The sequence below is a fragment of the Talaromyces proteolyticus genome (genome assembly GCF_021365285.1).
Source record: "Talaromyces proteolyticus strain PMI_201 chromosome Unknown BGW36scaffold_4, whole genome shotgun sequence".
In the NCBI taxonomy this organism is placed as follows: Eukaryota; Fungi; Ascomycota; class Eurotiomycetes; order Eurotiales; family Trichocomaceae; genus Talaromyces; species Talaromyces proteolyticus.
In genome coordinates, this window is record NW_025764280.1 from 2,192,003 (window position 1) to 2,205,618 (window position 13,616).

General features: G+C 45.8%; 5 protein-coding genes across 5 annotated transcripts; 2 read left to right on the plus strand and 3 right to left on the minus strand.

Annotated features, from left to right (window-relative positions):
• The first annotated feature begins 663 nt into the window (after window positions 1–663).
• On the plus strand, window positions 664–2,002 carry BGW36DRAFT_338755 (uncharacterized protein). Its single transcript, XM_046213021.1, has 2 exons — window positions 664–862; window positions 930–2,002. The coding sequence occupies exons 1-2, from the start codon at window positions 791–793 to the stop codon at window positions 1,878–1,880; spliced, it is 1,023 nt and encodes a 340-aa protein (XP_046074572.1). The 5' UTR covers window positions 664–790; the 3' UTR covers window positions 1,881–2,002.
• A 492-nt stretch (window positions 2,003–2,494) lies between these two features.
• BGW36DRAFT_338756 (fungal-specific transcription factor domain-containing protein) lies at window positions 2,495–5,088 on the minus strand (the record flags this gene model as incomplete). The annotated part of the gene is made up of 3 exons (XM_046213022.1): window positions 4,762–5,088; window positions 3,928–4,642; window positions 2,495–3,868 (listed from the first exon to the last, which is right to left on the minus strand). The coding sequence occupies exons 1-3, from the start codon at window positions 4,950–4,952 to the stop codon at window positions 2,495–2,497; spliced, it is 2,280 nt and encodes a 759-aa protein (XP_046074573.1). The 5' UTR covers window positions 4,953–5,088.
• A 437-nt stretch (window positions 5,089–5,525) lies between these two features.
• On the minus strand, window positions 5,526–6,624 carry BGW36DRAFT_395866 (oxidoreductase; the record flags this gene model as incomplete). The annotated part of the gene is made up of 4 exons (XM_046218094.1): window positions 5,526–5,638; window positions 5,694–6,187; window positions 6,254–6,512; window positions 6,570–6,624. The coding sequence occupies 4 exons, from the start codon at window positions 6,622–6,624 to the stop codon at window positions 5,526–5,528; spliced, it is 921 nt and encodes a 306-aa protein (XP_046074574.1).
• An 825-nt stretch (window positions 6,625–7,449) lies between these two features.
• Window positions 7,450–9,042, minus strand: BGW36DRAFT_395869 (general substrate transporter; the record flags this gene model as incomplete). Its single annotated transcript, XM_046218095.1, has 5 exons — window positions 7,450–7,731; window positions 7,881–8,248; window positions 8,334–8,391; window positions 8,449–8,927; window positions 8,985–9,042. The coding sequence occupies 5 exons, from the start codon at window positions 9,040–9,042 to the stop codon at window positions 7,450–7,452; spliced, it is 1,245 nt and encodes a 414-aa protein (XP_046074575.1).
• Window positions 9,043–10,143: 1,101 nt separating this feature from the next.
• BGW36DRAFT_291759 (putative 4-coumarate-CoA ligase) lies at window positions 10,144–12,079 on the plus strand (the record flags this gene model as incomplete). Its single annotated transcript, XM_046210867.1, has 5 exons — window positions 10,144–11,204; window positions 11,266–11,554; window positions 11,628–11,731; window positions 11,794–11,947; window positions 11,996–12,079. 5 exons carry the CDS (start codon window positions 10,144–10,146, stop codon window positions 12,077–12,079), a joined length of 1,692 nt encoding a protein of 563 aa, XP_046074576.1.
• Window positions 12,080–13,616: the final 1,537 nt, after the last annotated feature.

Below are 13,616 nucleotides of genomic sequence, written 5' to 3' on the forward strand. Positions count from 1 at the left end.
GGTGCAAGCTAAGGAGCCCGCACAAATAATTAATAAATTAGTTAATCTATCAGTATTATTCATTATACTATAAGAAAAAAGATTATTATATAGAAGACACTAGATCTGTTTGACCGATCTCTTGCCGAGTCCCACGATTAGGAGACGCCAACACGTCCCTGACCGTAATACGGTGGACTATAGGGAGCACCATACCTGACTATCGACACTTATCATCCAGATGAGGATAGCTAAATCTTTGTTGCTGCAACCCTTCTCCATTTGGACATGTTGCAAACAGATCACCATTGTAGTCTATGAAATTTGAAAACAAAATAAAATGTTATAGTACTCTACTATGCATCTATTGAAGAGGATACGATATTAATATGTAAGTTTATTCACTATGGTTGTGTTATATTTTTATAATGCATATTTGGTTAGCTGATGCTCTGAGAAGAGTAGCCTCCAACAGATATCAGGAGTTAGCGAATTCAGTAGGATGAATGGTCCCGAAATGCGATTCGGATTTTATCGAAGCTGTTTTTTAGATAGTTGGTTCTAGAGGCGAGGCTAGAACAAAGTAGAACGGAGATAAGCTTTTCCCGGTGCCCAAACACCCTAACTCCGATTCGACGCTAGGTCTCCGAATCTAGTACCTGAGACGCAACAACACCAAGACTAGATAGCTCAAGGAGTAATTCTGGTTGCACACCGGCGATAAGGCTACCCCCGTTAAGGAGGAATTCATTGAATTTATATATAACAAGGATGTTAGTTGACTTCAAAACTGGGACAGAGTACAAGAACGATGACCGTAGGATACAGCAAGGATCAGCCTCAAGGCTTCACCAATCGCATCGAAAGGATTGCCATTGTCGGGGTACGTCCGCAAGTCAACTTAACACAGAATAGAATCGGTACAGGTATCACTAACAATAAAACTCCAGGCCGGCGGTTCAATTGGAAAACATCTCACAGAGCAACTCCTCAAAAACGGCAACCATGTTGTCACAGCCATCACCCGCCCTAGCAGCACCAACAAGATGCCTGAGGGCGTACAAGTCGCTCGAGTCGATTACGGGAACGACGATGACGCAGCTCTTGTGGAGGTCCTCCGTGGTCAACAGGTCCTTCTGATTACCATGAACGTCATGGCTCCCCCCGACACCACCATCAAACTCATCCGAGCCGCCGCGAAGGCCGGTGTCCCATATATCGAGCCAAACTGGTACGGCCATGACGCGGCCAACGACCCCCTCTGTGATGATAGCATGCTCAAATCCAGACGTGACCTTTTGATTGCAGAAATCAAGCGTCTCGGCGTAAGCGCTTATCTGTTCCTCGTATGCAATTTCTGGTACGAGTTCAGCTTGGGTGGTGGAAGTGACCGATTTGGGTTCGATTTCACCAAGCGCACATTCACCATTTTCGATGATGGCAATGTGCCCATCAACACGAGCACGTGGCCTCAGTGTGGTCGGGCCATTGCGAAATTGCTCAGTTTGAAGGAACTGCCCGAGGATGAGAATGACAAGTCCCCTACATTGTCCCAGTTCCGGAATCGCTCTGTTTATATTTCGAGTTTTAGATTGACGCAGCACGATATGTTCGAGAGTGTCAAGCGCGTCACCAAGACGACAGATGCGGACTGGACCATCACACATGACTCGATTCCGGAGCGGTTCAAGGAAGGACAAGAGGGTATGAAGGTGCACAATTGGGAGGTGTTCACCAAGATGCTTTACAGCCGGATGTTCTTCCCGAATGGTGATGGGGACTATGAGTCCAAGCGGGGTCTGGACAATGAACTACTTGGCCTCCCGGAGGAGGACTTGGACGAGGCCACGGCGGAGGGGATCCGGATGGGAGAGAACAAGGAGGTGCCGTTCTCTCATTGAACAATAGAAAACGATGTGGAAATATACGTATTCTTATATATAAGACATCTATACAGTAATCGAACAGATCTGATTTGTAACATGTGGACTTGGAGACGGACAAGTTCAAATGTTGCCGAACCTCTTCCATGTATGCGCTTCCCATAAGTGTCTGTGACGATTAGCCGAAGACCTCCATCCAATGACAGAGTATTAATGGCTGTCAACCTTCTTTCGGTAATAGTATATGTCGAAGAATTTAGGTAGTGAGAGAGATTATTGATGTCGAAACCATTAAATTCATCGCCACAATCTGTCCTCTCAAGGCCTGACACCCAATCCTGATTGCGCGACGATTGATCCAAACTAACTGAGAATGGCGCTAAATTGGTATTCCTGATTCTGTTACAGGCGACTATGTATACGGCGGTATCATACAAGAAGGTTACCTTCTGTGAAGGTCTTGGTCACTTTGGTAGTCAAAGCCGTCACATATACTTGTTTCATGATGATTGCGTCGTATCCTTCCATGGTGGATGATTTGACTTAGTATGCTAAATTCTGTTAATTAATAAGGAGAAATATTATTTATTTATCACTAACATTTGAAGACACAAATATCGTTGGGCCTTTCATTAGAGTTCGTCCAACAGTAATTGCAACTCAGTTCTCCCCGTTGAGGGGCTTTCATTTTGTTGTGATACAGTCTCATATGTTGTAGCTCCAGTAAACCCATTCAAGGCCCACGAAGTGAATTCGTCGTCCACCCCAAACAGCCATGGGGTATTTCCAACCAGAGGGGAGGTAGAATATTGTGGGCCTTCAGGACTGATCATCGGGGCCTGAAAAAGACTGTCTGTTGTACTGTATGTAACGTCAGGTATTGAACTTCTGTTGTATACCTCTTGTCTCTTTGAATCATCTCGGGAATTTCGGGGTGTTGTCCATCTAGCCACGACCTCGATGAATTTAGTTGCGAAATGCGCCGAGTAGTAACTGTCCTGCAGCTCCCGCATCATCTGCCAGCACTGATTAAAGCTCTGGAGGCCATTTTGGCGGATCTGCTCGTCGTCTGACCGAGTGTCAGAGATGTGACTTATCATTGCCGGTACGAGGGCACTGAATCCTGTCTGCGGAAGAAGACGAAAAAGGTCAAGTTGATGGAGGTCTAGAGCGATTCTAGTGATCTCATTAGCTGCGGAACGTACGATGGTGCGCGGATTGCTTCCGGCATTGTCTTGATTGGAGGTGTTCCAGAGGACACTTGTAGAGCGGCTTTTCGGCATAAAAAGCGTGATCAGTGTAGCACAGTAAACCATGTGCAGTAGTGCACGGTGAAGCTGAAGGGAGGAGTCAGGAAAGTCGGACGACTCAGGATTGTACGGATTATACAATGCTTCCTTTGGGAGACGTTCTCGCCACAATTGTAGATCGTGATCATAAGCTCTGAGCCTATGTTGATCTACCTTGCCAACGCGGGGCAGTAATACCATTGTAGTCGATTTCCCCCCTGAGGTTAGACTGCTCTTATCTGTCATGGCGTATTCCGTACTTAAAATATCTCTGAGATGCTTACAAACCTTCGTCATCTCGATGAACAAAATAGCGAGTTGACGTTGTTTTTCTGGCTGAAAATTTTGCATCGCTTCTAGAGGAATGTCGTGGTATTCCAAAGATACCAGTTCGATATCAAAATCTTCGATCATCAAGATAGATATATCGTGTTCCTTAGGGGATACTATCATTGGTCTCTTTAGTCCCAAAGAAACAATGGCGTCCCGGTTGTACAGCGACCACCATATACGTCTTCGCAACTTCTGCAACCCAGGATCTGAATTCTGCCTGGCCTTGCGTTGGTTCAATCCTACGGTAAGCGCCAGGGAATGCGCCCGGCCAATCCAATGCCAAGCATCTTTCTGATCATCTGGGGTTTCGTACCATAAGGACATTAGCAAAAGAGACTGAATCAGACATATCCGATCCTGTTCGTAGTCTTGATCGTAAAGTAACTATTTCCGGATTAGCATTATCCATTTATTTCATTCTTCCTATGTGACGGGTTCTCTACCCTAACTCTCTTAAATAGGGCTTTACGTGCGGCTTTCCTGGTAAGAAAGCCCATCATTCTCAAAGGCTTAATACCAACATAGGCACTTCCGGCAAACATGACAGCTTGAAACAGCAGTAAGCTTATTTTGCCACCTAGGGCGTTCGTACCTCGCGTTACACCCAAGAACTTTGGCAAGTCCAAGACCGGCATGAACGGATGGATGTATTGGACGTAGCCCTCAAGGATGGAATTAAAGAGTGCAGGAGACGGTATAGACAAAGCACCCTTCTCGGTAAGATAGCGTATATCTTCATGATCTAAGTGCGGAGGTAGCGGCTTTATGTAAGAAGGTAATGATTCACCGGACCACAAGTTAGAGTTAGCCTTATATCTACCTTCACTTGACATGGGGCTTGGTGGAAGATCTGTGCGAAAGTCTATGGCCCCTTGCTCCCATGTCGGTGATGGTGGATCTCTCTGAGTGCAGCCCTGGTGTTCGTCTAAAATGACCTCGAGGACACTACCTTCCCTAGAGCAATCTTCTCGTGCATTCTCTGCCGAATAGTATTGAGCAGGCGGTCCTGGCGAATTTCGATTGAATATCTCGGAGCTTTCGTCCGGCGTGATTGCTGCTACTTGACCTTGTGGTTCTTCGACCGCTGTTGTCTCAAGGGCAGATTCTCGACGATTGCGTGGGGTCTTGGAGGTGCTTTCTAACATTCGTTGACGCTTTCTTATCCGGCTCCAGCCAGCCACGTCAGTGTATGCAAATAGAAATAGACCAGTCAAGGACTTAATTTCGAGAGTAGGGTTATGGGGAAAGGGCAAAAGAAAATTTATTCCGTTGCTTACTGTGTCCGTTGGGTCTTTGCGACTTCACATTTTACCTGGTCCAGCCTACAGTTGAGGCAGGGCACGCCTTCCTCGACGTTGCAGCGAACCTTTCTGAACTGACAGAATGTGCAAGCAACAGTAGCCCTCCTCTTCTTCGAGAATCCGGGTTGGCGATTGCCACGGCCAACAGTTGTACGTGGTGGCTCCATTGGGGCAACGATGACGAATGATTGAGAGACTCTCGGACTAGAGATGTACTAAGTTTTGAACACTGTAACAGATAAATAAGCTCTCATAAAGGCAATACGCACTTGATGAGCCCAACAAAAATTTGGAGGGATCAGAACTCTGCGTAGTAAGTAGGAAGTAGGAGAACTACGGTTCTATGCGGGGGCCCTGGAGAATATAATTAGCATTTTGCGGGGGTTGGGGTGGTCTGGACACCAGTTGACGGCATCAAGGTTCATATCCCCACATCTAATTACCCAATCAGTTGATACATGTAGTTAGTCCGTACTACCTAAATTCTATTGGGTGTGTCTATTGTTATCGGATATTTTGACCATCTTAGACGAAGATGATCTCGAGCCTTTCATTGTTCGGCCTAGGTTGCTTCTATTAAACGAAGCTAGGACATTGGATATGATATCTAACAAGCAGGAAAGGACCTGCAACGGAAGAAAGTATCGAATTCTATTTATCCCCTAGTGGTGTTTTTACCATGTCTAGTTTGCTTGCAAATAAATAAAGTGGCAGATGTATATGCCTTGTAACGATGTTTGTTACATCTTTGTCGTTCTCAATCGACCGAAATTATCATCTGATAAGAGAAAATTAGGATACTCGAAATCGTAGCTTGAGTCTCCACCATGCGTGCGCCAAGCGCCTCCGTCCACTATCGGCGTCAACCGCAATGTTCAGCAATATGAGTCGTCACTTCTTTAGCTTACCTACGAGGATCTCGCCATTGACATAGTTCCCAGCATCGGAAAACAGATAGACGGTGGCATCCGCAATCTCCCTGACATTACCCAATCTTCCTAAAGGAATCCTAGCAACAGACTTCTCGTTTCCGGGTTTCGTCAACCTTCGCATGCCTTCAGTGTTCGCAATAGGCCCTGGTGCAATCACATTTGCCGTCACGCCTCGTGGCCCAAGCTCAATGGCCGTATTAGCCGCTAGTACATCGATACCCGCTTTTGCTGCCAGTGCGTGGGCTTGGAGCGGTACACCGGTGTAGTATGTCGCTGCACTGAGGAAGATGATGCGTCCACCAGACCTGGCAGACTTCTCGCTTTTGGCACGGGAAGCAGACTGGAGTAGAAAGGGAAGCGTTGCCTTTAACGTGTTGAACGCACCCACGAGGTCTATTTCAACGACCGTCTTGAATGCGTTTTCCGAAAGCTGAGTTATAGGTGCTAGGAAGTTCCCTGCAGCTCCAGCACTTGCCGGTTTAACATAATTCTATTAGTCAGGAATTCCTTAAAAAGGGTGTCCAAACAGGACTCACATTACAAAATCGATCCCTCCAAGCTCACTCGCACACTTTTGAACAGCTTCCCGTAAAAGCCGTGGATTTCTCACGTCGACTGAGCCGTACCCAAGAACCTTCGCTCCAGGCCGCACCATTGCAATATCTCTGGCTACTTTCTCTGTTTTCTCGATATTCCGCCCAATAATGCAGGCATTCGCACCGAGATATACGAGCGCCTTAACCTGCGCGCTGCAGATGTCTCCACCCCCACCAGTACAAAACACAACCGTCCCATCTAAGGGGTACCGTCAGCTAAACATCTCTTTCATATCAAGATAGCTAAATACTCTACCAAAGATGTTTTCTCTCCAGACGTTGCTGACATAATTATTTCCACCTGGTGTCATACTGTATACTATCAATATGTTCAACAAATCAGTCAAGTTGAGGGAATAAGTTTAGCCAGCCCAGGAAAATAATTTGCCATTTTAGTTAAATTTACATATGGTAAAGATAACCATCCTAGAGCAGTCATGGACTGGGCTTGGAGCTGCTCGCTGTATGGGAATCTGAAGAGTCCCTCGCTACCCGAACTTACCTCGCCGAGGCAAGTTCGGTTTGTTTGCAGCGCAGCAGATGGGCCATAATCACCCTCGATGTAGCAACTGACCAGATGCTTGCCCATGTCTCTTGTGGAATTAATTCAACTCCCTTAAAATCACAATTACACGATTTAATTAGCGGTGCTGCCGCCGCCTATTGCTTTGTAGGCGATATTCTAGAGCGTCAGGGTTGTTCTCGGTTAGGGTTAGGGTTAATGAACCTGCTTCCGAATTTGGCAAGGTTACGTGTCTCATGACCCTTCCCAGATATAGGGAGAGATTCCCAGGCCGTTTAATATATATAAAAATCGAAATCTCTATGACGTCTCAGATCTCGTAACCGTCACCTGTTTACAATAAAAATCCTTATTCCGCCAACAGACAACAATCACGGCTGGTGTTTCTCCGTAGAGATATTCAAGTCTATGTTTTTCAGGAGTATATCCAGTTTTGCAATATGCACCATAGAGTATTTTACGGAGTTAATATAAAGAGTTAAGACACGAGTACATGTACATATGTAGTTGACAGCTTGAATTCGATGCAAACGCGGATTATTCCCCCCATCAGCATTTCATTTTTCAACTACCAACCCCTTTCCACCCCCTTTGTACATCAGAGTAAAATAAGTTAAACAACCATACTATCTGGCATTACAACCACATCCTCGATATGTTCCTGTTGTTTGCTCTGAGGGCGGGTTTTCTCGTTGGCTTCTCCTCCCCCATGACGACCCTCACTGGTAACAACTAGTTCCTTAGTGCTGCTGTCGGTATGTATATCTCGGGCATACACGGCCACCTCATCCTCATCACCAAACATAGCCGCCATCTCTTCAAGCGGGATGCCTTTAGTCTCTGGAACCTTCCAGATAACCCAGACAAAACCGAGTCCAGATATAATGATGAAAACCTAAGACGAAGAAATATAACAGGATTAGCGGCACGATACATTAACAGGATCGCTTTAGAATACTTGTTTCTCTCCTGCTCATCAGGTGTTTCGAGTCAAGGAAACATATCCAAGAAGTAGAAATGTTCAGATAATGAAACTGAGCTCACCAAGAAGAACTTCCAGCCAATATGCGCAAATGATGTGGGACTAACTTGAAGATATACAAGATCTGTCAAGGCGTTGGTTGCGACGGCCAAAGCGAGTCCCTTGGCGCGGAGGTGATTCGGAAAGATTTCGGTGTAGAACACATAGCCACCAACGTCCACACCAATGCTGTAGATGAATATGAAGAAGTACAGAGCAAAAACGCCCACGCCCAGGCCTGCCTTGTTAGTTGCTGTGCCTCCGTACGTCGCCACCATGGCCGCCTCGATCACTAAGCACAAGCAACAACCTCCGACACCAAGCGCCATAAGTGGCCGTCGACCCCAGCGGTCAACCACCAAAGAGCCTATTAGATTTGCTGGAGGGCCAACTGTAATAACATATTCGTTAAAAATGAGTATCAAAAGTATTGATAAACTTCAGCGGGTGGGGGCTCGTGCCTGATATATAGCCACATAGTAGCCGTAACTGATCCCGTGTCCCGAAACCTAATGACTGGTAGATAGTAGGGCCCTGTGTTGTGTATGAGTATCACAAAAGCTAAAGAAGGTAAAATAAATGTTGTCATACATAATTGGTTATTACCAACGGTCCAGCACTTTGACTCAGGAACGCGAAGGTGACGGCCAGAATACAGCGTCTACGATATGACGGTCTCCGGAACATCTCATACCAGGATGGGTCAAGGGTAACATCTATCTTGGTTTGTTCCCGCATCTGGTAGAACTCTCTGCGAGCATATGTCTGATTGGGATCGTCAGGGACGGTGTGGAGCTTCGAGATGATATTCCACGCCTCTTCCGGCTGTTCCGACATCAAAAGCCAGCGTGGTGACTGAGGAAGAAACGGTAACATGAAGAGTATAAGCACTGGCCATACCAATGCAATTCCGAGAGGGCCGCGCCACTGTGTATCTGAAGTGGTAAGGTCGTAGAATGCTAGGCCCATATAAGATGCTAAAGCGTAGCCGAGTGTTATCATCACACCGTTGATGCCAACAAAAAAGCCACGCAGTTCAGTTGGGGCAAGTTCCGCCACATAGACGGGAGCTGTTAAATCATTAAAATCTATTGACAAAGTTCCAGCAATAGGAAAAGCACACATACTAATTGAGAGAAATCCCCAGCTCCCGGCCCCGGCAAAAAACCGGAAAGCAATGAACATGCCCGTATTCTGAGCAGCGCAAAGCAGTACCCCTCCGATGATAGAAAGAACAGAGCAGTATGCAAACGCCATTTTTCGACCCCATTTGTCACTTACCCAGCTTGCGATGATGACACTGAAGAATGCCCCAGCCTGGAAGTTCCAAATCAACAGGGGTTGCACTCATATCATTTTTCGGGTACACTCACTTGGAATACTCCTGACATTGCCCCAGTAAGACCATCGGCCCCCGGTTTCATCTCCCCGTCGGGTGTTACCAGGTTCATGTATTTGAGGAAGGCTGGCTGCCCCAGGGTTGTCCCAATAATAGAAGCTGGATAACCGAAACCTATCTGGCCCGTAGATATGAGGCAACATATCCAGAGGGTTCTCCAGGTCCAAGGACGGGATTTTTGGGAAGTCATATTGCCCGCCATTGGAGATAGGCTCTTACCTGAGACGTGGTTCTCGTCTAGCGGGGACGTCGAAATCACGGGTTGCTGGGAGTTGAGAGGATAATTGAACAACCGAAGTAGTTTTATATAATCAGATTGGAGGTTGAGCTGTTGATTGTCGCCGCAAGGTGAATTCTATATTAAAGAAAAGTTGAAAGGTTGGGACCAAAATTTTCAAGAAAGGGCGAGGAAGGTACTGGTAGTTCATGCTTAGAATCGGCAGAAATTACTGTCCGACGTTGCGGCTTTATCCCCACCTATTTCCAAAGCTCCAATTTTGAACAGGGGGTCTGAAAGTAGTAGATTCAGAAATAAGGTTGATGGAGTGGAATTTCCCTTGATCTGTATCGTTCAATATTCTGTTGTTTACCGAGGTCTGCTCATAATGAAAACTTTCCCAAAGCCTTAATAAAGCTCGGAACGGCATCGGCAACAGTCAAAAATAGCGGTTCAATCAAAGGTATGGTGACTTCATAATTGAGTTTGTGTCTATAACTAATTCGATTACGGTTAACTAGAGCAGACTTGCTGTCAAAACTGGCCTAGGAAATTACGATTTCGTTTTGGAAGTCAAAATCAGTGACAAATTGCCTTTTCCTCCCTCTGTTACAACTTTCTCTTAGAGTTGAATGTTCCATGATCGCGTTACTCGGCTGAATCGTCGAAAATGCCTTACAAGTCTCGTTGGTCCGTCCCTATTGAAACGGCCAGTTTACCCTCGTTCCTCTTCGGCTCTTCGCACAGCAAGCTTCCTGAAGTTCTCTCATATGTCGACGCTGACCGGCCTGAGACGCATTATTTTACATTCCATGACTACCGAGAGTGGTCGAAACGTGTTGCAGCCGGTCTCATTTCTGCCGGTCTCATTGCAGGAGACCGCGTGCTGTTGTACTCGGGGAATAACCTCTTTTTCCCTACTGTCTTCATGGGTGTGATCATGGCAGATGGTATCTTCACGACTGCCAATCCAACCTTTACCACCCGTGAGTTAGCATATCAGCTGAAAGATTCTGGGACCCGTTTCCTCTTGGCGGCAGAAGGAAGCTTGGCAGTGGCCTTGGAGGCGTCTAGAATCGCTGGACTATCACAGGACAGTGTATATATTTTTGATGATGCACCTTTCGATAAACGGGGGGAGGATAAAGAAGGCATCCGGCATTGGAGTCATTTGATTTCTAACCCTGAAAGTGGCAATCAGTTCACCTGGAAGCCCTGCACGACATTGGAAGAGGCGAAGCGAACTGTCTGTCTTTTGTACTCCTCTGGAACCACAGGCGTTCCCAAAGGGGTTGAGCTTTCACACTACAATCTGATTGCGAACTGTTGTCAAGTGGATCACTTGATAGATTTAGATCCACGTTTTTCCCGCGATAGTGTTGAGCAGCAGCGGTGGCTCTGCTTCCTACCTTGGTACCACGGTCTGGCACTCATTTACTTCGGAACCGTCGCCCCAAGGAGAAAAATACCAGTATTTTGCATGAAGCGGTTTGATCTACATAAGATGTTATGTCATGTTCAGCAATTCAAGATATCAGAACTGCTTCTAGTGCCTCCAATCGTGGTGGCCATGGCCAAGTCTCCGACCATTCGGAATGGAGCATATGACCTTAGTAGCGTACGAAAGATCTTAGCTGGAGCTGCTCCAATGGGTCGAGAAATCTGCGAAGAATTAGAATCGTTGTGGCCAAATGGACAGGTAAATGTAAAACAAGGCTGGGCAATGTCTGAGTAAGCTTCACTGTGGATGGAGTAGTGAGTGAGTGAGTGAGTGAGTTAACTTGCAGAGCAGGGCACCCTGCCAACTCCTAAATTGGGACACCCGAGAGACTTCTAAGTCGTCATCTGTCGGAGAGTTGATGGCCAACTGTGAAGCAAAGATCATGGACGACGATGGGATTAATGAACTGCCCGATGGCACCGCTGGCGAGTTGTGGGTTCGCGCACCAAATGTGATGAACGGATACTGGCGCAATGTACCAGCGACTCAGAACACCATAACTACTGACGGATGGCTAAAGACCGGTGACATTGCATATATTGATGCTCATGGAAAGTTTTTTATTGTAGACAGAAAAAAGGTCGGTCCCCCTTTCCACTGGCACTTGCCAACCAAGACATATATGTGACAAAAGCCCTAATCGGACCTTTTAGGAATTGATCAAGGTGAAAGGCAACCAGGTTGCCCCAGCCGAGCTCGAGTCAGTTCTGCTGGATCATTCCGAAATCGCTGATGCAGCCGTTGTGGGTGTTAAGGTGTAAGGCTACTCTCACTCTGATATCCTGACTATGCGACAATAGCTAAACAAAATTATTACAGGGAGGAGGATGAACGACCGCGGGCGTATATCGTCAAGAAAAAGGGGGCTTCTGTCACCAGAGAAGAAATCCTGAAGTTTATGGAGAACAGAGTGGCTAAAATCAAGAGAATAACGGGAGGAATTGTCTTCACCGATGAAATTCCCAAAAACCCTGTAACTCAGTCCCTAGAGCTGATGGAAGCCAAACTAATTTGTTATCAGTCCGGCAAGATTCTTCGACGACTTTTACGTGAGCGCGCCACCGCTGAACAAGCTCCCATGGCAGGCATAATGACGAAACTATGAGATTTTGATGACTTGACTAGGGACCACATATTCGTGTGATCACAGAAAAATTGGCAGCTCTAAATAGCAAAGAGACTACATGTATTTGCGCTACTCTCCAGAAGTTTGCGCTCGAGCCTAGTATTCATCGATTTTTATCAGCATAATCACCAAATTGCAGAAGCACGAGATGTCCTCAAAATTAAGTATATATAACCCTCTATTAAACATAGTTTGGACTATCGAGGGGTCTATACACAAGGGGAGTGGGACCAGCTTGACGTCAACTGTTTCCATCATATGAATTCTCTGCAGCTCTTAATAAACCCCAGTGTTGCACATTGTAATGCTCCCAAAGTCAAATTTCAAAGACGACTCCATCAAAAGTGATATTCTATCAGAATTGACGGGTCTAGAATTAAGTAGGCTGTTTAACGGTTGAGCCTCCTGCGAGAGAATTTCCGGTATGGATGCCGAGCTATTCATAATATTTCAAAATCCCATTAACTCAATAATTATCAGACATAAAACTTGAAATAATCATAAAATTGACAGCAAAACCAACAACTAGATTCACCATGTTATCGTGTCGCAGACACAGGACAGCGGGACTTCTAAAATGACTCCCGACTCTCAAGATTTCGGACGGAAGATAACGACTCGTCTAGGTATTGGATAATACATGAGTTAAAATTGCTACTGTATTAGCTTTCGATATACTAGACGAAGTTGCGTTGTGAAAAATATACCTCAATGTGTATTAGGCGTGTCTGGCGTGGCAACCACCGAATCAGCCCGAGTCCATGATACGATACAACGATACAACTCCTAAAATTAATCCTTTGTTCTCTCTAATTCATTGGTTTTTAAGTTGGAAGTAACATCAGTGATAGGAGTCTTGTATTTAGAACATATCTCGAAGGAAAAGGAACTTTACTCTCGTATTTTCTAGGCTCCAAGCTCATAACCATTCGCAATTCATTGTTTTTATTAATCGATAACTGAAGTTATGGCATAGAGCAGATACGTTTCCTTGTTCTAAATAGTCTTGCTTGGCTGGCTTGGTATCCATCTGCCATACCAAGCCAGCATTAATCCCGGGAGTGATCCCTGGGGAGTCGAATCTAAAGTTCTGCCCCGAATCTCGCGACGGATTTGTACCAAATCAATCGACTAGAAGTTCATCCAACACCCCACTCGTGTAAGAAGCCTTCCCCAATAATTCGGTTCAGCCTAACAATGCCTCTTAGAGAAGAAAATCTTGACATCTATATTTATGGTAAGTTTTACGAAAGCGCCTTAGTTACATTTACTGACTGCCCTAGGATTTTTTCTCTCAGACATCTCAAACGATCCAGTTTGGAATTGGTATACGCGAGAGAACTTGACTGATAATGCAGGGAGGTCTGGTACAATGCGTGTCTGTGGTTCGATAGATTCTTTTGACTAGCCAAATCTAAACCAGATCAGGTCTGTCCGCCCGTGAAAGGGTTCGCTATAATGAGACTTCATGCTTATATACCGTGACTTGTAGGCGAAGTACGTTGGCCATGCTTTC